Source organism: Camelus ferus, chromosome 2, assembly GCF_009834535.1.
Source record: "Camelus ferus isolate YT-003-E chromosome 2, BCGSAC_Cfer_1.0, whole genome shotgun sequence".
Classification (NCBI taxonomy): Eukaryota; Metazoa; Chordata; class Mammalia; order Artiodactyla; family Camelidae; genus Camelus; species Camelus ferus.
Genome location: NC_045697.1, coordinates 2,907,796 through 2,932,536, shown reverse-complemented (window position 1 = coordinate 2,932,536; position 24,741 = coordinate 2,907,796). Strand labels below are relative to the sequence as shown.

The following is a 24,741-nucleotide window of genomic DNA, read 5'->3' as shown; positions in this document are numbered from 1 at the left end:
CGAGTGTGCAGAGAGTACAGCGCCCAGGGAGGGCTCACGGGAGACGGGGCCTACCTTGTGCCTCTCCAGGGCACGGAGAGAGGGGCAGAGGGTGGAAATTCTAGAAATGCAGTCCCAGGCGACTTTATAGCTCTTGTACAACTTTGTGTTCCCATAGTCCTGCTTTGTCCTCAGGATGTGAACCCTTGGATTACCCAGGACAGGACATTCCCCTAGGAGGCCCAGGGAGGAGAAGGGACCAGTGCCTGGGCCAGGCCTTGGGCAGGATTACTTCCTGGATGGAGGAGGATGAGGGCAGTGATGGGGGCAGGGCCGCAGCCCACCTGGCCAGCCCAGCTGCGCACAGGAGGGGCTGTGCGGGGATGCAGGCCTGGGCTGGCCGCCGGCGGACCTGGTTCTGATCCTGCTTGTCACTGGGCCGCTGCTCAACTTGGGCCTCAGTTTCCCCCCGGGAAACCTGAGGGGTGGCCTGGGTGAGCTCCAGGATCCCTCTCTGTACCTCCTAGGGTCCTGGAGGAGGGGAGGGAGGGAGGGAGGGGGAAGGTTGAGGTGGGCCCAGGCTCCTCCTCGAGCCAGGACACTCTGCCCTCCTGCCCCTCCCCAGGCTTCCCACTGTCACATTGTCCACCTTCATCCTGGCCACCTGCTTAGTTGCCCACTGGGGGTCTGGGCTTGGCACACAGTAGATGCCCAGTGAATATCTGAATGATCAACGATGGATGCTTTGGGAGAACGGAAACAAAGCCTCATGCTCGGTGCCTGGCCCAGAGCCCGGCATGGTGCGTGCTTGGTGGTCGGAGGAATCTTTACCCCTGTTTTCTTGGTCCTTCCGGGCTTAAGTGGAGATGGAGAGGGCTGGGGTGTCCCTCGTGGGTGGCAATGCCTGTCGTCGGACACCTGTCTGGCCTGGAAGAGGGGCTCCGAGGAGCTATGGAGGCCTGGCCCAGGGGTCCCACGGGGTTGGCCCCCCAGAGCACGGCAGCACGGGATGGAGGAGCTGGGACCTGCTGGGTCCTGCTGGGTACACGCGGGCGGGACCAGCCTCCCACGGGGCAGCCAGCGCAGGCAGGGCCCCCTCCTAGAGCGCAGGATCCCTGCGGGCTGGTGCTGCGGCAGAGCCAAAGCACCCTGACCGGGTTGCTAGGTGTTTCCCGCCCGAGCAGCTCCACGACCTGGCTGGGAGCCCGGGCAGCGGCGTCAGGGAGCTCCTCCAGTCTCCTCAGGTGCGCCAGCCACGAGCAGCCATGTGGCCAGTGGACTCTCACCACATCCACCTTTCGGCTTCTTTTGCAAATTGGCCACGAAAGTTGCAAGAAATAATACAAACATTTCCATCTGCCCTCACCCAGATTCCTCAAACGTTAACATTTCACATTTGCTTTCTTTCTGTATTTACATATTTTTTCAGGGTAGTTTAAGAGTAAATTGCAGAAATGTTGCCCCTTTCTCTCACAAGTGCTTTGGCGTGTGTATTTCCTAAAACCAGGAACTGCTCTTACAGAACCACAGTGCAGTGATTTCAAAGTTACTTCCTGCTTTAAAAAACACTGTTATCTAATTTACAGACCTCGTTCAGGCCCTGTGTCTGGCCCCATAATGTCCTTTACAGCGAAGGAAGCCCTGGCCAGGCCGTGCGTTCTGTGGACATGTGTCTGCGGAGCCGTTTCACCTGGAGGTTGATATTTTGAAGGCGACGGGCCAGTTATCCTGTGGCAGGCAGGAGCGCGGGGGGTGCCCCGCGCAGAGATTCCCGGAAGTGCGGTGACCCTCTCGTGCAGCAGGCCAGGAGGCCGCGACGCCCATCTGGCCGGTCCCTGGCGATGTCCACGTCTCAGGGCGATCACTTGATTAAGGGGACGTTTGGCAGTTTCCCCCACCATAAAGCCATCTCTCCTCCCTGTCATGAGGAAGGAGCCCTTGGGAAAGTGCTTGGGGACCTTGTGGATATGCTGTTCCTCTTCAAACTGGGACGGCACTAGTTCTTCTCATCCATGCTTGGTTCTGGACTGAAACCGCAGTGTAATGATGGCCGCTCAATGGTGACTTCCAGCCCTGTGTCCCCTCTGTGTGGATTAGTGGACTTTCCACTGTAGCAGAGAGCGGCTCCCCCTCCCATCACTCATTTATTTATCTTCCTGTGGGCTCAGAGGTCTTTAGTTTATCCTCTGGACTGTATCAGTTGCTGTCATTATTTTGCTGTGATTCAGTCCTGTGATGTGCCTCCAATATCCTCTGAGCATGTCCTACTTTCTGGGACCACGAGAGGAGGTCCCAGGGCGATGAAGAGGCTGCACTGAAGTTCAGCACCTCCTGCTGCAGCCACGGGTGTTTCCACATCAGATCTCCCTTGATCCTAAGGCCCCGACCATTCATCCCATTTTACAGACAAGGAAATGGAGCAGGGCAGAGACAGCGGCTGGGGAAGCCCCTGGCCAAGACACCAACTGTGAGCTGGCCTCGAGGCTGGAGGCTGGGGTATAGGGACAACCAGCAGAGGACAGAGTTGCCACTCAGGGTTCAGGAGCCTGTCCTCTGCTCAGGCCCCTGGGAGCCCCTCTGCCCCTGCACTTTGGGGTATCACACCAAGCCTCACCAGGCTGTGGTCTCACCCAAGGCCGAGAGGACACGTGGCACCCCCAGTGAGTGGCTGGTCCAGCTTGATCCACCATGCAGCCCCATCCACCCCAGACCTCGAGTTCCCTCTGGACTGTCACCTCCCCGCTGTGGTCAGCAGAATACTCATCCCCAAAGATGTCCACATCCTGATCCCCAGAACCTGTGCATACATACGTCCTCCCATGGCCAAGGAGACTGTGGATGGGAGCATGGATCTTAGATGGGGGTTGTCCGGGGTCAGAGGCTGAGGATGCTGGGATGCCGGCGTTGGAGATGGAGGAGGGGCCGCAAGCCAAGGAATGCGGGCACCTCTAGGAGCTGGAGAAGCCGGGACACGGATTCTCCCTGGAGCCTCGCAAAGGAGCCAGCCCTGCCAACACACTGACTTTGACCAGCGAGACCCTTCTCAAACCCAGAAAAGCAAGATGATACACTGTGTAGTTTTCAGAAGCCACTAGGCTGGGGGTTACTGGTCGCAGCACAACAGGAAACTTGCAGCCTGCTGACCTTGTCGCGTTCTGTCACCTTGGAGGAAGGGTGTGAGCTGTGGTTTGCAGGGGTATGAACACACCTTTCTTCCAGAAACATCCAGGGGTGTAGCGCCTGTGTGACTGGTGTCGCCTGCCTGCTCACACCTTGACCACAGGACCCTGCTCTTTTACAGATGCTGCCCCTGCCCCGGGCGCCTCTCAGCCGGCTGCTGCGCCCCCTCCTGGCCAGATGGGATCACACCCCACAGGTGGACGTCCTCAGTGCTGCACCACTCTGCAGGGTTTAATCTGGGCTGGGCTGTGAATGTGGGGCTCCTGGGCAACCCCCCTTCTTCCTCTCCCCTTCCTCTTGGCCTCGACTGTCCCGTTCAGGAATGTCTGACCCAGGCTTCAGTAATGCGGCCCCCGACTTCCAGCCTTGAGACCACTGTTGTGGGGGGCTTGTTAGTGCTGACACCAGGTCGCACCCAGGCTCTGAGGCGTTGGTCTGGGGTAGGGACTCTGCATTTTCACTTGGGATCAGAAAGTTGGGGTTCACCCGCACTGGTGAAGGGCTCCCCTGGACTCTGTGTTTGCATCTGCCCAAAGAAGGGGGCATGGCCCTGGAAGCCCCACGCAGGGGAAGTGAGACTCCATGAGAGACACCCTGGGGAGGGGTCAAGGTGGGACGTGGTTCCCACTGTAAACGGTGGGGCAGGGGGATGGGAGGGGCCCTCAGGGAGAGGCATCCACGGATCCGTTTCCAGGGAGGGACTCCTGCAGGGTGCCGACGTGGGGAGGCAGTAGGAGGCTGTTACCCTGGAGACCCCCCTGCCGAGTTCCAGCTGCAGGGGACACAGAGACCCCAGCTTTGTTGGAGGCTCACCTTTGCCTCAATGGCCACATGGCCTCCAGCCTTCCTTCCGGGTGGTCAGCGCTGCCTGTGGTCACTCGGGACACCCAGGGCTGTGAGCACTGAGGCAGATTATAGGAGGGGTCACATCTTAGAACTGGTTGGAAAATGCTGAGCCAGGCTTCCTGCTGGGGGAGGGGCTTGATTCCAGATCCCAGAAGTCTCCACGCTGTCCTGCCTCTGGCCCTGTCCGCCCTGGGAGAGGCTGAAGATGTCTGCTCCAGGGTCCCCTAGCTAGAAAGTTCTAAGACAGGTGCAGGGCTTATTCAGAGGGTATGAAGAGTCTGTCCCTACCCCCACCCCCATCCATTCTATTCCTCTTCCTCTCCTTCCCTCTTCCCCCTCTCTTTTCTCCACCCCCTCTCCTCTCCCGCTCTCCTCCCCAGCTTTGGAACAGCCCATGCTCTGGGCATCCCTGTGGCCAGGAGGCCTCTCAGGGAAACTGGGGTGGGGGTAGACAGGGGACATTTGAGCTGAGATCTGAATCATAGGGCAGCCAGCCAGGCCAGGAGTGGGTCTGGGAGAGGATATGGTGAGTGCAAAGGCCCTGGGGCAGGTGGCATGGGGGAATGCCTTGATGTCTCAGGGTGGCAGAGAGAAGGCCACAGGCTAGGAGGGAGGGAGGGAAGAGGTGGAAGGTGGGGAGGAGCGGGGCAGAGGCTCAGGCTGTGCCAGCAGATGAGTGGAAAGGGTTTGCACTTCGTTCCTCCTGAGATGGGAAACCGCAGCAGCCGCGCTGTCCGACACCGTAGCTGTGCGGCCATTTATGCTTAAGTTTAACTCAAATAAGATAAGGAATCCAGCGCCTCGCCTACACTGCCACTGCCCACACGTTAAGAGCTCAGGGCCTCATGTGGCTGGTGGCTGCCGTGTGGGACCGTGCAGAGAGCAAACACGCTCATCCCTGCAGAAATTTCCAGTGGCCGGCACTGCCCAGAGGGCTGGGAGCTGGGTCATGCAGTGAGCCAGTGCTGGCTGTGAGGGGACCGTCTGGGTCTCTGTGGACCAGAGAACTGTTTGGAGGGAGGGCCAGGCCTAAGACACTGCCCAGGCAGGCCTACGGGGTGGGGCCGTGGTGAGGGGTGAGCGCGGCAGGTTCCGCCTGGTTTTGCAGGTGGAGCCAGTGGGGTGTGATGGAGGGAGGTGTCCTTGGTTGAGCAGGGCAGGGGCTGGGGCTCCCTTTGGACATGGTAAAAGAGGAGGGTCCGGTTTGCGGGGCGTGCGGGGTTGAGAGTCCTGGGATGCCCTGTCTGATGGAGGCTGGATGCCCCATTGGAGCTCGGGCGGGGAAGAGGTCAAGCTGGAGGTCACAGGGACTCGGGGCCATTTGCTGAGTGCTTGTTCCAGGCCGGCCTGTCCTGGGCTGTAGCTGTACCACCGTTCCTTCCCTCCCGTCTCTCTGTGAGATGGAGGCAGCCTGTGACTGTTTACAAGGAAAGAAACTGGGGCTCAGGGGCGATAAGCCACTGTACCAAGTTTCACGGGCGGTGCACGTGGGGCTGGAACCCAGGGCCCCACGGCTTTGCGCTGGGGCTCACGGGGGTGGGATAGCCCTCCACAGAGCGCCTGGCCCGCACCAAACTGTCCCCCTTGATCTGCCCTCTTCCAGACCTGACCTTGCAGCTGCGGGCCGTGCGCAGGAAGAGCGGGCAGCCTGACCCCGGCCTGCAGCAGGTCCTGCGGGGCCGGCTCCGCCTGCTGGAGAACGACAGCTGGGAGATGGCCCGTGCTCTTGGGGTGAGTCTGGCTCCTCTGGGGGCCTGGGGGCCTGAAGGTGCAGGGGCTCCACAGTGGAGAACGGGGCAGAGGAGGTCTGCTTGGAGAAGAGTGCGGTAGACCTAGGAAGAGGAGGGCCTGTCCGTGATGTCCAGGCCTCCTGGGACGAAGGTCATGGGAGGGAGTGGCCATGCCTTGACCTCACCTGATGGTGGCACTGTGACTTGTCCCGTTTGCACTCCTGGATTTCTGGCACCAGGGATCACGGATTACACGCTGCAGCCCAGACACATGTGGGCTGTTCCGAATGCCCCAGTTCCTATCTCCAGGGACGTGCCACCCTGCCAGGACTTTTAGTCTCTTTCTAGGGAGTAAGAAGGACCGGTGTGGGTTGAGCTTACTCTTTGATTTGTTGGTGACTGGCCTCTGCACAGAGGGCCGGTCTGGCAGGAGGGTGGTGAAGGGGGCTGGGCGGTCACCATCTGACCTTGCACTCAGCCTGGCTTGACCTCGGCCAGTGCCCCTGAGCCTCTGTGAATGCCGCTTCCTCAGCCACACACTGGGGATGCTTAGAATTGTTGCCCCACGGAGCTGATGGGAGGGCCTGCGCACAGCAGGCGTCACACACCCAGCACAGTGCTCAGCTACGGGGCTGCCCCTGTGGGGCCAGGCAAGGGTAGGTGGTTAAACGCACTGGCTCTGGTCTGATTCCCGGCTGTGCCAATTACTGAAGGTCAGACCTCAGAGAGGAAATGGGGCCTTATTTTCTCAATCCGAATGGAGTTGTTGTGAGCACCCACTGCCCCCAACACACACGCTTGGTCGGTGTCAGCTGGTGTTACTTTTAATGCCCCAGCACCATCAGGAGTGTTCATGGGATGGACGTCAGGAGATGGGATGATGGATTTACTATTGAAACCCAAGTTGAAGCTGCAGGAGGGGGCCGGAGGCGAGGCTGGGGCTGCACAGGACTGAGCACAGCCGGAGCGCGGAGAACCTGGTATCGCTGGTGTGTCGGGCTTGCAGCAGGTGGAACTGTCACATGGGGTCACAGAGGATGCAGGCTCAGAGCATGGAGGCCGTGCGAGCTCTGGGAAGGAGTAGGGCTTGGTACAGCACCAGGGAGCTACAGATGGCTTGAGAGTTGGAGAGGAGCCACTTGATTGTAAAGGAATCAGCTCTGTGCTTGCTGCCCCCACCAGGGTCCCTTCTGCAAAATGTTTCTGTTGCATGGCTGATGCCCCAGATGCCCCAAAGCCACAAGGACTGTTTCTCATTTCTGTTTCTTCCCCGTAAGGAGCTGTCGGCCAGGCTGCTGTCCATCCACAGTGACCAGGATCGGATTGTGGTGACATTTAAGACTTTTGAAGAAATCTGGAAGTTCTCTACCTACCATGCTCTTGGTAAAGCAGTGGTCCTCCAGAACTGGCTATGGGATGCCCCTTGGGGGATGCTTGTCACACACTAAACACTTTCTGTTACATCTGGGGCTTTAGACCAGGCTAGCTCATGACAGCCTCGCCGTGGGCTGCCCTGTTCTCCATGAGGACTGATGTCACAGGAGGAGCTGCAGACTCACATGGGTCTGTGTTGGGAACACGACTTACACCGAGTTTCCAAATTCCTTCCAAGTCTGTGCCCGAGGGAAACTGAGCTCTGGCAGAGCACAGACCAGGAAACGTGTCTCAGCCTCCACCCGAGTGGTTTCTTCCTGAAACAGTCCCTGTTCTAAAGGAGGCTTCAGCTGTCTAAGTTCCTCTCCTTGGGAACCCTGCTGCCCCACACCCAGGCTGAGGACTGAGGAAGTGGAAAATAAGAATCAGGGCAACGGTTTCTTGTGCACCTTGAGCAGGGCCGTGCCAGCACCCCCAGCATTCTGATCTCCCTGAATGCTCTTGTCCCATCTCATTCATAGAAGAGGAGACTGAGGGTCCTAGAGGAAGTGACTTTCCCTTGCTCAGCCTTCCCAAGGCCCACGGAGTCAGGGTGCGTTGTCCGTGATCACAGCTGGTCCTTGAGCAGCCTGGATGGCCAGACCCACGGCCTGCCCGGTTCGTGGACAGTACTGTGCATCCCCAAGGGCAGGATGGACTGTCTCCCTGTGTCTGGTCAGTGCGGGGCTCAGCCAACACTGGGCCGTGACGGCTTCCCTGCCCACTGTCTGGAGCCCGTTGGTGACCAGGGCTGTCTGGCTCCCCCAGGCTTCACGCACCACTGCCTGGAAAACCTGCTCATGGACCAGGACTTCTGGCTGCTTGCGCCCCACGAGGACGAGGAGACGGCAATTCAGGTCCACGTGGATGAGGAGGCCTTGAAGCTGACACATGAGAGCCTCCTGGTCCAGGAAGGTGAGCCCTGCGTGGGTGATGGGGATGTGGGCCAGCTCCTCGCTGTGCTGCAGGCGCCTGGGGACACCCAGGGCAGCAGGAGGGCTCTGGAGCTGCTGGGGACTCGGGAGCTTTGAGCAGGGAGGGTACGTGCTTCTGGAACTTAGTTGTGCAGACCATGGTCAGCCCCCAAAGAAACGCCAGAAGAGGGGCTTTTGCAAGTGCCCCACCCCCACCCCACGTCCCTGCCCCAGCTGTCGCTCTGAGAGCCTCAGCAGCTTCACAGGTGGGCTCCGAGCCTCCAGCGAACACAGCGCGAGCTGTGCGTCCTGCTGCGGCCACAGAGCGGACGGGGTGGGGGCCGGCTGCGGTCAGACTTGCTGGCGGGTGTCCAGGCCAGAGGGCCCTTGGGATCGTGTGTCTGGCCCCTCATAGCCCAGACGGAGGGGAAACTGAGGTCCAGGGAGTCAGGATGAGCTGGGTTCCCAGGGCCAGCCCAGGCAGAGGAGGGACTGCCGTCCAGGCCCAGCCTCCCAGTCCGGGCCCTGGGGGCCTCCAGTGTCTTTCTGTGGATGTAGAAACGGGGTGGAGGGGAGGGGAAGGGACCTCTGCAGTGCTGCCTGGTGGGGCTGGGTGGTCCTGCCCTGTGTCCAGCTGCCCTAAACGACCAATCTCTGTCACTTTGAAGGGCCTTTCTTTGTCCTGTGTCCTGACCACCACGTGAGAGTGATAACGGGTCCCCAGCCACTCAGGCGGGCTTCGGGGAGTCCCCAGGCAGAGGTGGCCCTGACAGTGGGCTCCTCAGCTCCCAGCCCCAGCACAGCCTCGAAGGTGGGGGCGGCAGCCGCCCCTGCAGAGCCTTTGGAACCGTTCCATCAGTAGGTACCGACATATGTTTCTCTGCTCTGGTCTATCCATAGGCCAAGGCGGGCGGGTGGGGAACGGTGTGAGCCCCAGACAGACCCAGCCATGACCCCTTCTGCTGTTTTCAGTGTGTGGCCTCGGCCAGCCAGACCAACTCTCTGGGCCTCAAGCCTGTCACGTGCACGACAGGACACTGACATTTCCTGGCAGGGCTGTCCTGGGATGACAAGGGCCCAGGAGTATGAAGGATGGGGCTCTGGCTTCCTGTTCCAGCTCATTCTGGAAAGCTTTGGACGGAGCCACACAGCCTGTGCCCATAGTAAGGGAGCATGAAGGGATCTGTGCAAATAAGAGCCAAGGCAGGGAAAGCCTGAGGAAAGTGAGGACAGGTGGCATGTAAGCTTCTGCTCATGTGCTGAACATAGGGCATAAACTTGGCTTGGAGCTTCCTGGTGGCCAAAGCAAAGAGAGAAACTCAATCTCCTCATGTTCAGTGGCTGTGAAGTAACAGTCTGTGGCTCAGCTTCTCTACCTGGATAAGCGGGGGGAGGTCTCCGAGGATGCCAGCCTGAGGATGGGGAGGAGGCACCTGGGCTGGGGGACATGGGGCATGGCTGGGCCTGAAAGCCGTACACCTGGGCATGTGCTTGTGTGTGTTCGTGTGCGTGCGTGCAGTGGGGCAGGTGGTGAATTCTGCTCGGGTCCCTGGGGGCTGCTGACTTGTCCAGACTACATGCAGGTTCAGTCTGCCCCAGATCTGAACTCCTCTCTCACCTCACTCCAGGTGGGCTCTTAGGGTCCCCTGGGACCCCATCAGCGACTCCATGGGTGGACCTGTGACACCGGACAGCCAGCAGATGGGTAAATGTTTCCATTGGCTCTCCTCCCCTGGGGAAGAGGCGGGTAAGGAGGGGTGGGCACCAGCATTCTGAAAGCTTTCGTGCTCACCCTGAATCCTCCCCGAGGTAGCCAGAAGAGGTAGGTAGAATCCTCTCTGATTTGAGAAGCAAAAACGGAGGATCAGAGAGGTCCATGGCTAGCCCAAACTCACACAGCACACAGCACACAGCGAGGCCAGGACTCTGGCCACCGTGCCTCTGGAGTGTGACTCCACACACTGTTCGACAAGCACTTCCTCAGATTTTGCTGCCTTCCGGGCGCTATGTCAGACACCTTGGAGGACCCTGGGGTAGGGGTAGAGGGGTGCCGGCTAGGCCCCCAGCTGAATTCACCACAGGGCTATTAAAGGAGCATGGGGCAGGGGTCTTCTTTTGCGGAAGACGGCTTGGGCTCCTGGCCCAGTGCGTGTTGCTGTGCCCCAGGCTGGCCGGTGTCTGTGTGGCCTCGTGTACCTGTTAAATGGACGTCAGGCCCACAGGAGGACACTTACAGCTGTATTTGCTCTGGGTGGGCCCTGGCTTTGGATGCTGATGGCCCTGGGCCAAGTTCATCAGCGTCTCCAGGCCTCCAGTCCTCATCCTCAGTGTGAGGATAAAGTGTCCCCTTCAAGGGGGTGGGACGTACAGCCCCTCATGTGCGGTGGCCCTGCAACCCCAGCCAGGTGCCAGATGAGTTCCTCATCAGGACAGTGTGTTCCCCAGCCAGGGGCACCAACTGGCTGGCCAAGGGCCACTCTGCCTGCCCAGCCCCCCAGCACTGACCATGTGGCCTCCTTCCTGCAGCTGTGGGCCTGGCCTCGGCAGTGGCAGACTACCAGGGCTCGGGGCCCGAAGAGATGACTTTCCAAAGTGGCGACCACATAGAGATCCTGGGCGCCCAAGTGCCCGGCCTGCCCTGGTGCATGGGCCGGCACGTGGCCTCTGGCCAGGTCGGGTTTGTGCGGACGAGTCTCATCCATGTGCAGGGCCCAGTGTCTGAGTGAGTGGCCAAGGCCCCACCCCTTTCTGAGTCCACCCTTTGCCCCTGTGGGACCCCTGCCCTGAACACCTGCTTCCTAGGTGACAGACCTGGGCGGCGTCCTGGACGGCACCCCTGCCCTTCCCCCTCCCCTCCTCGTCGTCCCTCCCACCTCTGTCCCCAGGACTAGGCCTAGCCCAAGCCCAGGGCCGTCCCGCTGCCCCCAGCTTCCTGTGTGGACCCCTCCCACCCTCCTCCCAGCGCTGCTAGGGCCTGGCCCCTGAAACACATAGCTGTCCACGTGCATGAGTGCCCCAGGGCTGCGGGGAGAGCACCACAAACAGAGGGTTTGAAACAACAGACTGGAGGCAGACGTCCCAGCCAAGGTGTGAGCAGGGCTGCCTCCCTGAGAGCCTCCGGGGGAGGGTCCTGCCGCCTCTTCCAGCTCCGGTGGCTCTAGGCGTCCCTGTGGCTGCATCGTCCCAACCTCCGCCTCCGTCTTCACGTGGCCTCTTCGCTGTGTCTGTGCCCTCTCCTCCGCCTCTCCTGTCACTGGATTAAGGGCCCACCAGAGAACCCAGAATCATCTCCTGATGTCAGGACCCTTTACTTGATTGCATCTAAAAAATCCTACTTTCAAACATTCAACCCCGTACACCAGGCCACTCCCATTCATCAAACCTTCAAAGATCTGGGCCTGGCCTTCAGGGGCCCCTGCCCAGGCCCTGGTAATGCTCAATTTCATAGGCTCCCACTCCCCGTCACCTCACCCTGAGTCTAGCTCTGGGGGTCAGCTCGCCCCTTCTAGGATGATGCTCGTTTGACATGTGCGTCCCCCTGTGTGAGATGCCCCCTCCGTCCCAACCGTACCGTTGTCCAGGGACTCTCATTGGTCCCGTCTCATCGCCAGTAGCTCATCCCTGGGGGCACGCTTCCTGGCTGTCTGGTCACCTCTGTGCCCCCACCACCTGACCCTGAACAGCAACGGGGGGTCTGGGGAGAGTGGTCAGCAAGCACAACTATGTTCTTGACCTTTTCTTGTTCAGCCTTTAGCCCAGGAGTCAGTGTGTAGAGAAGTCCCTTTGCAGGGCCAGCACCCAGCCGGGCCTCACCACCCACAAACATGGGGCGCACGTCCTCAGGGCCCCTCCAGCCCTGATAGCCCAACGCTGCAGACAGACCAACAGCCCCCAGACCAACTCTCAGAGGCCGCTTTAGCATCGCGACATGTCCCACCAGTCACTTTGTTCCCTGACTTGAGTGTCTGTCTGCTCTGCCACCTCTTTGCCCCTGTTCATGAGAAGCAGTTTGAAGCTGGGCTGGGCTCGGATGCCCTACCTGTGGTTCCCAAAGTGTGCGCTCCCCCGGGGATCCATCCCGAACTTCCTCAGTGGGGATGTGCCCCCTACGCGCCCTGGTTGGCGGTCCACAGGGATTCCCAGCACAAGGAAGGCACCCAGAGTCTGAGTTTTCTTTCTCCTGCTGAAATGTGTTTCCCGCCCTATTGGACCTCCAGACTCCTTTTTGCACACAGCCCATCACCTGGTATTCTGTGCAGCCCTCTGGGGGCCCCTGGGCTAGATGCCTTCCAGCATCTCTGAGGAGCCCACAACTTCTCCACAGACAGGGGTCCTTGAGAATTAAACATGCCCTGAGCTTGTCAAGGGTCTGAGCTGCTATTGCTGTGGGGAGGAGCCAGCCTGCTGCCCTCCCTTCTCCCAGAATGGCAATGGGGCCTGGTCCCATTGGTCCTGTTTACAGCTGGAGAAGCCCTACAACTCCTTTCCTTCACTCTACAGACATTTACTGAGTGTCTTTCCTATTCCAGATCTGGACTTACATCCTTTGTTTTGTGGTTATTCTTCATTTCTTTTAACTTCATTTTGACATAATTTCAGACTTAGACAAAAGTTGCAAGGAGAGCATAAAATTCCTGCATATCCTTCACCCAGACTGCCCAGATGTTAATGTTATGACATTTACTTTCTCGTCTTTTTTTTTTTTTCTTCAATTTTTTTGCCTAAATTCTTTGGGAGTTATTTGCAAGCATGATGTCCCTTTACTCCTAAAGAATGCACTGTGTGTTTTCTAAAACCAGGACATGGCTTACATAGCCACACACACCTGTCAGAATCAGGAAGTTAACATTATTACAATACTGTCATCTGCAGGCCCTATTCAGATTTTGCCGCTTTTCCCAGTAATTCTACAGCTAAAAAAAATTCTAGACTATGTGTTACCAGTTCTCCATCTCTTCAGTCTTGTCTCCTCAATCTGAAACAGTCCCTCGGTGTCTCTGTCCTTTAGGACACTGACATTTGTAAGGAATAGAAGCCTGCTGTTTTGTCGAATATCCCACAATCTGCCCTGAGGTTTTCTTGAACTTCTCAAAATAGCTTCCTCTAAGTACATCCAAAGTACATTTGAAAGTTTTGCATTTTGCTGGTGACTTAGTCCTATAAGCAGAAATTGCTCCCCCCTTCCTCCCTCTGTTCCTTCCTGTTTTTCCCCGCCCTGACTTCTCAGAGCACACAAGTGCCCTGTGTCCATGCTGGGCACTGGGGAAAGCACTGGCAGAAGTTGTGTGAGGCGCTGTGGGCGCTTTCAGTGTGGAGGGATCAGATCTGCCTGTAACTGTCAGGGCCAGCCTTGCAGGGGAAAGGGCATTTGAGGTGGGGTTTTGAAGGCTGTCCAGGAGCTTACCTCCCCAGGATGCTGTGACCTGCTGCATCTATCACAGCCTTCCCTGCTCCTGGGTGTCTGCCTCCAGCAAGATAAAGCACCCTTGGGAACAGGATCTATTTTGTTTTTATCCTGGTGTTTCTACCGCTAGGCACAGGGCAGGTGTGCAGGGACTGTCTGTCAAGTTAGGGAGTAGAAAAGGGTCTTAGTGTGAAATGTTTATTTTGGAAATGAGCAATCTAACATGCACTTAATTTTTTCCAGTTTGGAAAGTGTGATTTTTCTCAATGAAGAAGAAAGGTCTTTCTTCAGCAGCGAAGGATGCTTTTCTGAAAAGGATGCCAGGCAGCTGCTGCTGAGGACTTCTGGCACTGACACCTGCGCTGCGTACAGCTTGGGTAGGTGTAGGGGGCTCCGGCGGGGGGTGTTGCTCCTCCCACCCCCTCCCTCTGGCTGCAGGGACATCTCAGGACCAGCAGCCGGTTACACCCTACAGCTGAGGGTTTAGGACAGTTCTCTTGGGGCAGATTCCTGGAAAGACATGGAGGGTGCAGAGCTAAGCCTCTTTCCCATAAGGCTGAGCTAACTGGTACCCCATCCACCCTGTGCCATCGACCCTGGGCTCCGGGAGTTTGGACCGTCCACTCAGCAGGGTGTTGGATGGTTCTGGCCTCATGCACTGTTCACAGCAGCACCCCTCGGCCCCCACCCCGCTTCCCTTTGGGAATGCTCTGTTCCCTCCGCTATTCCATGGTCATGAACACCAGCCCCGGCACTTAAAGGGGATTCTACAAGTGCTGTCGCTGCCTTTGGGGCAGGTAGGGCCACACCAGGCCGGGCAGGCCAGACACAGAGGGAGGAGCGGGGCCAGGGCCAGGGAGGCGCAGGAGAGTGGCCCCAAGCCCCCCATCCGCCCGAGGCCTCCCTCACTCCAGGCACTGGGGCGGCGGCGAGCGTGCCGGCAGGTTCTGTTCCGGCCAGCACTGCTCCGGCCCTCTGCCCACTCCGTGTAAGGGGGACCTCCCTCCCCACCGCCGGATCAGGACTCCGGGCTCTCGAGGCGGTGGCCTGGCCTGGGTTGCCTGGCCTTTGGTGGGCCGGGGCTACACCTCAGGGTGGCCATCTCCTGAACACAACGCTGTTCTGTTGACCTCAAGGCCCTCAGTTTAGGAAAGGATTTCTCTGAGGGCTGCAGTGCAAATCATAGGTGAAGGAAGTGTGCCAACAGCCACAATAAAAGGAAATGTGGCAGCGGGGACAGTGCTGGAGCGACTCGCCAGTCCCCCTACAGGGATGTGGCTGTACAGCTCATTCCTTTCTCCTGCCAGACGGAGGTGCTTGCACGTGTGTGCACACCCACACAGACACAGATATGCACACACATGTACGTGCACACACACCACACGCTCACAGACACATGTGCAGACACACTCACACGAATACAGAGAGACACACACACACGAGTGTACACACACAGGGGCACACATGAAAACATACACCCACATCCACCTACACATCCACGCACGCGCGTGCACGTGCGTACACGTACACACACACACACCCTTTCTGCCGCTGGCTGACAGGCATTCCCACCAATGTGAGATTTACTTTCTAGATCCCTCCAGTCGGCTCCTCCTCCTCAACAGGCAAACTTACATTTGACCGTAGCCGGTCAGGTTCAAGCCCGCCTGGCTTACGCCTTCCTTTTCTTCAGGAAGCCGCTTGGGGACCTTGCTCGGGGTGTTGTGGGGTCCTCTGGGCAGGACTATGTGGTCGACAGCACATGGCGCTTCACGTGTCTTTTTACAGCTCTTCTTCCCTCGCTGGGTTTCTCTGGCAACCCCGTGGGCTGTCAGTGTCAGCCCGCTTTAAGAGGGTGGGAACTGAGGCGTGGGGACGGGCAGGCAGTCGGACGAGGAGGGGCTCAACCCCAGAGGGGCCGCCCTGCCCCTAGGAGAGCCCACGGAACCCGGGGCAGCCCTCGGGGGGCGTGTGGCTCCTGTTCCCAGAGGGCAGCGGTGGAAGGCGGCAGCCTCTTGAGGGCGGATGGAGTCCTGCGGGGGTGGGGGCGAGGGGGGAGGAGATGGGGCAGGAGCACATTCTGGAAGACGAGGCTTCTCGGCCGGCGACCCTCGCTGCTGCCCCAGCCTGCTTCCCCTCAGGGGCGCTGGTGTTGGGGTGTCAGTATCCTGGCCCTCACTGACGTCCCTGGTCCAGGGGGGCTGGCCCCAGGGTGACGCTCCCTTCTCTCCCTTTTCAGACATGTTAGAAGAGGCTGAGCCTCAGCAGCAGAAAATACATGGTAGGTTCTTCCCACACGGCCCGGGGTCCCTCTGGTCACGGGGGTGGTCTCGGGGTGACAGGGGGCAGAGATGGCAGAGCTAGGCTTGAGTGGGCACTGGCTGCAGACCTCCATCCTCCTGGGGGGAGGGCTGGTGGGCAGGGAGTCCAGCCCGGGAGTGGAGGTTGGATGAGGTGGAGGTGAACCATCCCTCCACTGCTGCAGTGGGTCCCCAGCAAACATGCCAGCCCCCGGCCCTGTCCCCAGCAAAGGTGGGGCACTCCCTCCATTGCCCGAGCTCATGCCCGGCTCAGGGTTCCTTTCATGCAACTTAGAGCAGCTGAAATTTGCCCCATGAGCTGCTTGGATGGGTGCAGGGGTGTAGGGGGCGCTGATTTGGAGACTGATGTTGGGGAAGTCCCGCGAGGGTCTGCTCCTTCCCCTGGGGGGCTGGTTCAGGGAGACCCCCTCTCTCTCCCTCTACACCTCCATCTCCCCCACAACAGAGGGGCTGCATTGGGAGGCCTGGGGACACAAGTGCCCGGGGACCCTTTGAGCTTCCCGGGGAATGGGAACTGTCCAAGCACAAACACAGATGGGTCACTGTGGGACGCGGGCGGGCGAGGAGGCTTGGAAGCCAGTCCCCCGGGGCCCTCCCTCCAAGAAGCTGCAGACTTGCCTTCAGGGGAGGCTCTCCCGCCTGCCCAGGTCCCTGGCAGCAAAGGCTCTTCCAGCTGTGGGAGGCAGGGTGACCAGGACAGCACTGGGGCACACGTCGGGAGCCCACTGGCCTCCGCCGGGAGCAGGCGCTTCTTAGCGAATCCAGCGCTTGGTCAAGTCCGACGCTTACTGCTCAACCACATTTAATGTTTTAAATTCCTAGCTTTTACAGAAGAATAAAGAGACAGTCTTGAGCATAATTTTTTAAAAGTGAACTTGAGACAGAACTTTCTAGGTCCTGGTTCCTTCCTTCCTTCCTTCCAAATTCCCCTTCAAATCCCGTGTTTTTCCAGCAGGAAGTGTAGCTTGTTTGCTCCTCAAGGCTGGACGTGCCTTGGGGCCCTGAGTCCATCCAAAGCCAACAGTCCCTCAGCAGGCAGCGTGGGCAGCTCCATGGCCCCAGGCCCTCCAGCACTCTCTTTTTTTAACCCTTTAGGAACCGTAGGCCTCAGATTCCCAAATCAGCCAAGAGGAAGGGGGTGCCCAGGGGTCTGGGAGCTGTGTCCAGTGTTTCCTGTTGGAACAGCCCCCGGGGCTAGAGCCAGGCAGATGGACACAGCCACCACTGTCCTCCGCCGTGGTTGGTTTATTGGTTCTGTGGGAGATTCAGGGCAGCCCTGGGGGCATGTAGTATCTGTAAATCCCTATGACAGGGACATGGCGGCTCGGGGAGGAACGCCCCTGCCCAGCCTGGACCCAGAACAGACTCTAACCCATCTGGGGGTTTCGGTAATTTGCAGAAATGCCTCCGCCTGGCTTGAGCCTGGAGCCACGTGAGACCCTGCAGAAGGTGAAGAATGTTCTCGAACAGTGCAAGTCCTGCCAGGGCCACCCCGAGGCGCCAGCGTCCCCGGACTTCCACAGGGTGTCCAGTGGTACGAGCCCGCCAGACACAGAGCAGCCCTTCCACCTGGACGGCGGGGCCGACGGGGCCGACCCGGAGACGCTGGGCTCGCTGCTGCTGCTCTTGGACGCTCCCGGGTCCGAGGCCGTCTTCCGCGGCCTGTACAGCCTCTCCCTGCCGGCGCTCAGCAGCCTGCTCTGCGGTTCCACCGACGAGGAGGAGCTGGCCCGGCGCCTGGCCTGGGCCCGGGGGGCGGCCAAGAAGGCCGGCCTGCCCATGGCCCTCGCCAGGCTCTGCTTCGTCCTGGGGCGGCTGTGCGTGCGGAGGCTGAAGCTGTCCCAGGCCCGGGTGTACTTCGAGGAGGCCGTGGGGGCGCTGGGGGGCCGCTTCGGTGACCTCTTCCTGGCAGTGGCCGTGTACACCAACCTGGCCTCCGTCCACCTGTGGCAGAAGAACCCGGAGAAGGGTGCACAGGTGCTGCCGAAGGCCTTGGCCCTGCTTCTGGGGACGCCCGGCCACGTCTGCAGCACCGAGGCTGAGTCGGGGCTCCTGAGGCTCGCCCTGCGGAGGGCCGTCGGCGGCCGGAGCCCCCAGGCTGAGGCCCGGGCCTGCTTCCTGCTGGCCAAGCACCACGCCCGCCTCAAGCAGCCGGAGGAGGCCCTGCCTTTCCTGGAGAGGCTGCTGCTTTTGCACAGGGCCTCGGGGTCCCCGGGCGCCGCGTGGCCCATGGACTGCTACCTGCTCCTGGCCGACATCTACAGCCGCAAGTGCCTGCCGCACCTGGCACAGAGCTGCGTCAAGGTGGCCTCGCGGCGCACGCGGGGCTCACCAGGCAGCGCCCTCCGGAGCGTGGCCCTGGTCCTGCAGAACTGCCCCTGGCTCCACCGCCTCCCCTCCCAGATCGCCCACTACCTCAGGCAGGCGCTGGCCTCCCCGGACACCCGGCCGGCGCTGCGTGGCCTGCTCTGCGCCAGCCTGGCCCAGCTGCACAGCCAGCACGGACAGCATGGAAGGGCCATCGCCTTCATGACTCAGGCCGCGGAAGCCGACGCCCAGACTGGTGGCCACTGGGTCGTGGACCACCTGGTGGCTGTGGCCTGGTTGCATGTGCTTCACGGGCAAAGCCTGGTGGCCCTGGACATCCTGGAGTCCGTCCTGGACGCGGCGGTGGCCACCCTGGACCAGGAGGGCGTGATCGCCAACATGGCAGGCATTGCCCTGAAGAGGACGCGCAGGACCCGGCAGGCGGCCGAGGGCTACTACCGCGCCCTGCAGGTGGCCAGGCGCCTGGGCCGGCTGCGGAACCAGGCGGTGGTCCTGGCCAACTTTGGGGCCCTCTGCCTGCAGGCCGGCGCCGACGGGCTGGCCCAGCACTACCTCCGGGAGGCTGTGAAGTTCTTCTCGCAGCTGCCCAGCGGGGAGTGCGGCCGGGACTTCACCCAGGTTCTCCTGCAGCTGGGGCTCCTCTGCACCCGCAGGGCGCTCACCCACCAGGGCAAGTGCTACTACGAGTGGGCCTTTCTGGTCGCCGTGGAGACAGACCACCTGGAGAGTAAGTGTCCGGGCACTCTGGCTCCCTGGAAAGAAAACATGCTGTGCAGAGCACACCTGGGGTTTGCGATTCAGAGGCGAGCGGTTGTTTTTCACCAAGAATGCTGAGTAGTGGAAACCAGCAGATGCTGGCAAGTGCTTTGAGGGTGTCCCATGCTGGGCCAGATATCAGCAGGGCAGCCAGCTTATCCAAGTTTGCCTGGGACTGCCCTGCTTTGTGCGCTGAGAGCCCGGAGAGTGGGCATCCCAGCAGTGTAGGGCGAAAGGGGCTTGCCCCCGGCCAGGCAGGTGCGGCCGGTCAGAGGAGCTGCGTGAGTCTTGGTCGCTGGATGCTCTAGTTGGTGCTCTCTCCCTGGCATCGCCCAATAGCCCTGCACACCAGATACCTCCCCCTGCACAGGGGGTGCAGGGAAGTTTCTTCGTCCAGCAGCAGCTTGTGTGAGTATGCCAGGCTCTGTGCATGGCTCCACCTGCTAACAAGACCCACGTGAGCCTCGCAAGGGGCTGGTGGCCAAGCGTTGGAAACAGGTGCCTGGGATCACAAGAGCCACAAAAGCAGATACTCAGCTGGATGGTGGGTGGCTCCAGTCTGTTTAGTCTGGGACCTAAGAGACAAGGAGAGTTTAGGCAAGCACGGGATGGGGGGCTGGCAGAAGGAGCAGCCTGTACAAAGGCCCTGAGGATTGTGAGCTGGGCCACGCAGGGAGGTGCATAATTTGGAATGGTTGGGGCAGGCAGTGGGCAGTGAGAACCTCAGGCTGGGGGCTAGGCAGGGGTGTAGGAACCCAGGATGTTCCTACCTGAGAGCACTGGGGAGCCACTGAGGGATGTAGGACACTCACTGGGCTGGAAGGGGACCCTCTGGACCTCCAGGAGGAACCAAGTTCTGGGCCCTCCAACCAGCTCTGTGGCCTTGGACAGGTCCTGGCGGTGCTCAGCAATGGCACGTAGTCCCCGGAGGACCTCTCAGAAACTCCCCGTGAGCCCCTCTCCCACCAGGGAACTAGAGGATTCAGACTTGGGAAAGCCAAGCTGGGGGGCCCAGGGGGCGTGTTTTTCCCCTCCTCCATATGAACAGTGAGGAGACTAAGGGCTGGGGCGACGCCCTGGGGTCACCCGGTGCTGGCCCTGGCTCGTTTCTCCGTCCATGCCGGCAGTTTGGTCCTTCTAGGGCTCGTCCCCTCCATCCAGGCGTCTGATTTGTCGGCGCACAGTTGTTCACAGAATCCCCTTTGTTTCTGTGGGATCAGTGCTAGCGGCCCCTCTTTCACTCCCGATTCTAGCCTTTTCCACCTTCTTCCTTTTTCTCCTGGTCAGTCTGCTAACAGTTTGCCAACGTTGTCAACCTTTTCAAGAAGCATCATTTGGTTTCACTGATTTTCTCTGTTGTTTTTCTGTTCTCTAGTTTATTCATCATTTCCACTCGAACTTTTATTTTTCCTTCCTTTGGCCAGCTTGGGTCTAGTTAACTTTCCTTTTTCCAGTTTCTTAAGGGAGAAGTTCAGGGTTTTGATTTGATATCTTAATTCTTTTTTTAACGAAGGTGTTTACAGCAACAAAGCCCCTCTAAGCACTGCTCTCTCCGCATCCCCTAGGCTGTGCTAAAATGCTCACTCATTCCCAAATATCTCCTCGTTGCTGGTGTGATTTCTTCTTTGACCCACTGGTTATTAAGAAACATGCTGTTCATTTCTACAAACTTACGAATTCCCCAAACTTCCTTCTGTTACTGCTGTCTGAATTCTTACCACCGTAGCTGGAGAAGGTGCTTTGTATGATTTCAATCTTATTATGTGTAAGGAGAGTTGTTCTGTGGTCCAGCCGCTGGTCTGTCCTGGAGGATGTTCCACGGGCGTGTGGGGCTTTGTGTTTTGCTCTTGTTGGGGGCATGTCCTGGAGTCTCTTAGGTCTGGCTGGTTCAAGGCGCTCAAGTCTCTAACCTTGTTCCTCTCTGGGTCATTTTTAATAAAGGAAGCTCCCAGCCATCCCAGCCTTCTGGTTTTAGGAGATGCTAGTGAGACGCTGGTTTTGGAGCCTGGCGTCAGGAAGGAGCATTGGCTTTGGAATGCCAGAGCCGGATTTGAATTTTGTCTCCACGGCATGCCGTGTGCTCTAGACTTGGTACTCAGCTTTGAACTCTGCCGGTCTGTCTGCAACATGGGGTCATCAGCTCTGAGTGAGGGCAGCCCCTGTTTGGCTGGGAGGAGCTTTGTGATGCAGAAACAGCGTCCTAATGCGTCGGGAGAGCCCGGCCTAGGGGTTATAAAAGTGGTCACTGCTGTCTCTCACGCACCCAGGACGTGCCCTGCCTGGCCCCAACAAGGAATGCTCGCCAGCTGTGTGACCTTGAGTGGGACACTCAGCCTGTCCCCGTGTGCAATGGCCCCAGCTCCCAGAGGCGTGGCGAGGCAGGCACGTGGCCGGGGCCTCTGACCCAGCAGACGTCGCTGTGATGTGTGACTGTGACCTCTTCCTCTGTCTCCCGCCCAGGCCAGCTGCGTGCCGTCCAGAGGCTCTGTCACTTTTATAGCGCCGTCATGCCCAGCGAGGCCCGGTGCGTCGTCTACCACGAGTTCCAGCTCTCGCTGGCCCGCAAGGTGGCTGACAAAGTGCTGGAGGGGCACCTGCTGGAGACCATCGGCCAGCTCTACCTGTCCCTGGGCACCGAGCGGTGAGGGCCAGCCCTCGGGGGCGGGGCAGGGTGGGGCTGGGGGGAGGCTGGACCACCGTCCCAGGACAGCCCCTCCTCAGGGGCCACTTCACTCCTTAGTGTCAGACGGGCTCTGGGCCAGCAGGCCTTGTCTTGTCCCCCAGGGAGGCAGAGTGTGTGTTTCTGGGCCATTCTTCCTGCCATGGTGGCTTCTGTAAGCTGACCCGCTGGCCCAGCTGTGGGCGGGGTAGTCTGGTCCTCATCTGTCCCCTTAAAGGACAGCAGCCACAAGTGCCTGGAGGATTCTCGTCCACAGGAGGACTGCGGCTGTCCCACCTGCTTCCCGGGGCAGAGTTTCAGGGCTGCCTGTCCTGTGTGAAGCCCACCCAGAACATCCTGACTGGGGCTGGCTACAAATGGTGGGGCCACACTGCCTGCAGGGAGGGCCAGCAGAGTCTCTGATGACACCCCGTCCTGTGTGGGGGCTCCCTGGGAGCAGGGAAGGAGCCAGGTTTCCCAGGACTTGGGAGACGGCCTCCAGCATCATCCTCGGACCTCGGATTCATGGCAGGACCAATGGGCCAGTGCCCTAGATCGATGCTTCTCAAAGTGGGGGCCCCAGATCATCAGTGCCCACACCATCTGGCACTAGGTGGAAATGCACCCTCCCAGGCCTCACTCCAGACCTCCGGAGCTGACAACTCCGGAACAGGGCCCTGCAATCTGTGTTTGATTGGCTTCCCCTCTTCCCCTCTGCCGAGGGGTGGCTCTGATGCTCACTCACTCAGCATGAAAACCACTGGCCTGGACAACCTCTAAATTTCTGCCCAGGGGCCACAATCCCTGCTGCGTCTGGAGGCGATGTGGGCCCATGTTTGGGAAGGCAAGACAGAGATGGTGGTGGGCCCTGGGGCTGCCTGTTTCCCTCCCAAGGGTCTCCATCTTTGCTACGAGCCTGCTGTGTCCATCCTGGCTCTCCCATTGGCCTGGGAAGGGCAGGCTCTGTTCCTGCTCCCGACATCCTAGGTCCATCATCACCAGACAGGCCCTGGGGAGAGCCGGGCCCACCCGCTGTGGTGGCTAGCCCGGGAGCACCGTTCTGACGGCCCACGCCTAATTCCAGGGCCTACAAATCCGCGCTGGACTACACCAAGCGCAGTCTGGGGATTTTCATCGACCTGCAGAAGAAGGACAAGGAAGCACATGCCTGGCTGCAGGCAGGGAAGATCTACTACATCCTGCAGCAGAACGAGCTGGTGGACCTGTACATCCAGGTGCGCGGGTGCGGGGCGTGCACCGCACACTCACTCACCCCTCAGTCACGGCCGCGCACCTGCTGCATGCCAGGTGCCCGAGCCATCGCCCCACCCCTGGACGCCCACCACGCAGCATCTTCCATACTGATCTGAGCTCTGGGGGCAGAGGCAGGGGCCCCCACGGTGCCCACTAGCGTGTTGGTATACAGCAAGTGCTCGATAAATGTGCCAAGGCTGGCCTACCAGCTGACACACAGAATTTGCTTCAGCTGCACCCAGCGTTTCTCCCTAAAAAATGCATTTCTCAGAAAAGCTCTGTTTTTAGACGCTTTCTCGAATGTGACATGATTGGCAGCAAATTGAGAGGCCCAAGACCCCTGTGGGTTTATTCCTTTTTGAGCACCTGCTGTGTAAGCCCCTGGGCCAGGGGCTGAGGCTCCAGATCAGGAGCTTATGGCCGAGACAGGGGCAGATTCCTCAATGAACAATGCCACCTGGGGCCAGGGCTGCAGGGCGTAAAGCAGCCAGGAGGGTGAGCTCGGTCAGCCTAGGTGGTCATGGAGGCTGTTAGAGCTGCAGGGCACGGAGGGGGGGGCGCAGTGCCCACCCGGGGAGGGGGCGTTTCCACACCGGGACTCACAGGCACAAAGTCCCAGAGGTGCACGGAGTGTGGCAAGTCCTGGGGCTGGGCATGGCTGGACTGCGGGCCGGGGCGGTCACTCACTGACACATCCTGTGCAGCCCTGGGCGCAGCAGAGGGGCGACAGCCTCTGTCCTCTGGTGGGAGAGACAAGGGGACATGCGGTCAGGTGTTACCAAGGGCCCGGGAGGGAAAGTGGGGGGACCCACGGCCCCTGGATGAGGAGCACCCCGTGAAACTGGTCAGAGAGTGCCGTTGTCCGGGCATGGCCACAGGGTTCAGGGGCCGGCTCTGCGCTCCGTCCCAGGCGGCCGCCAGTCCACACCTGCTGGTTCCTGGGGCCTTAGCTGGACAGGCCTCCTCATGCGACACGGGGCTTAGATTACCATCCTGACCCCAGTGGGTGACAAGGGCCCCGAGTGCACAGGGACTGAGGTGTGCGAGAGAAAAGAGCCCTCATGGCTCTTTGGTGCAATCAGGGCACATGGGGCCATTTGAGGGGTCTCAGAGGGCCCGGCCACCTCACCCTGCTGGGGCACTGTGGGTTCCAGAAGGGTCCCTGCATCCTTACAGGTGGCACAGAACGCAGCGCTGTGCACGGGGGACCCCCACCTGGGGCTGCAGCTCTTTGAGGCGGCTGGAGACATCTTCTTCAACGGGACCTGGGAGCGGGAGAAAGCTGTGACCTTCTATCGGGTGAGCGGCCACCGTGCGTCCAGGAGGGTGGGCCTCAGGTGGGCGTCCCTCAGTGGGCCCAGGCACAGACAGGTGTGGCAGGCAGAGGCCCCCCACCTGGAGGCAGGACCCCCCACGCATGTGTTTAGTTTCCCAGCAGTTTGGCGGGGGATGACCTTGACCCCCACGCCCTACCTGGGAGGAAGAGAGCAAGGAGGGATGGGGGAGTGCCAGAGGCAACTCTTGGCTCATAGCCTGCATCCTGTGAGCCAATCACCCATGGATGTGAGGCCTGTCCCTTCATCTTACAGATGAGGAAACAGGCTCAGAGAGGCACAGGGGCGTGTCCAAGGACACAGCACATGGGGACTGGACCACGGCCCAGGTCTGCGTGTGCCTCCCAGGGAGGGTGGCTTCTCCGCCCTCTGTCTGCCCAGCTCAGGGCTTGTGGCTCAGCCCCAGGGTGCAGATAAATGTGGTGTTTTCAGAGCCCAAGGGGTTGTTGGGCTGTTGGGCCCTCCTGGTCGGGCCCTTCTCACCCCGGGGGTCAGGCTGATGTGAGATACGTGGTGTAGCTAGCAGGTAAGTCTCACACCCCAACCTGCTCAGGGCCCAGGGGCCCTGGGGCGTCCGACACCCTGAGCTGACCTTTCTCTTGGGTGGTGGTGGGCAGAGCTGT

At 59.9% G+C, this 24,741-nt stretch overlaps 1 protein-coding gene across 8 annotated transcripts in view; it reads left to right on the top strand.

Annotated features, from left to right (window-relative positions):
• Nucleotides 1-24,741, top strand: part of SH3TC1 (SH3 domain and tetratricopeptide repeats 1) — a 54,608-nt gene that overhangs the window by 24,812 nt on the left and 5,055 nt on the right. For 7 of the 8 annotated variants that reach the window (XM_032493357.1, XM_032493345.1, XM_032493349.1 and 4 more), the window contains exons 3-15: nt 3,281-3,355; nt 5,609-5,736; nt 7,013-7,118; nt 7,917-8,063; nt 8,731-8,920; nt 9,691-9,767; nt 10,589-10,784; nt 13,710-13,843; nt 15,706-15,747; nt 17,187-18,842; nt 21,332-21,512; nt 22,615-22,765; nt 23,961-24,083. In XM_032493357.1, the coding sequence (XP_032349248.1) occupies nt 3,281-3,355; nt 5,609-5,736; nt 7,013-7,118; nt 7,917-8,063; nt 8,731-8,920; nt 9,691-9,767; nt 10,589-10,784; nt 13,710-13,843; nt 15,706-15,747; nt 17,187-18,842; nt 21,332-21,512; nt 22,615-22,765; nt 23,961-24,083 (3,206 nt within the window). The remainder of the gene's footprint in view (nt 1-3,280; nt 3,356-5,608; nt 5,737-7,012; nt 7,119-7,916; nt 8,064-8,730; nt 8,921-9,690; nt 9,768-10,588; nt 10,785-13,709; nt 13,844-15,705; nt 15,748-17,186; nt 18,843-21,331; nt 21,513-22,614; nt 22,766-23,960; nt 24,084-24,741) is intronic. The other variant, XM_032493324.1, reaches the window with a different exon arrangement.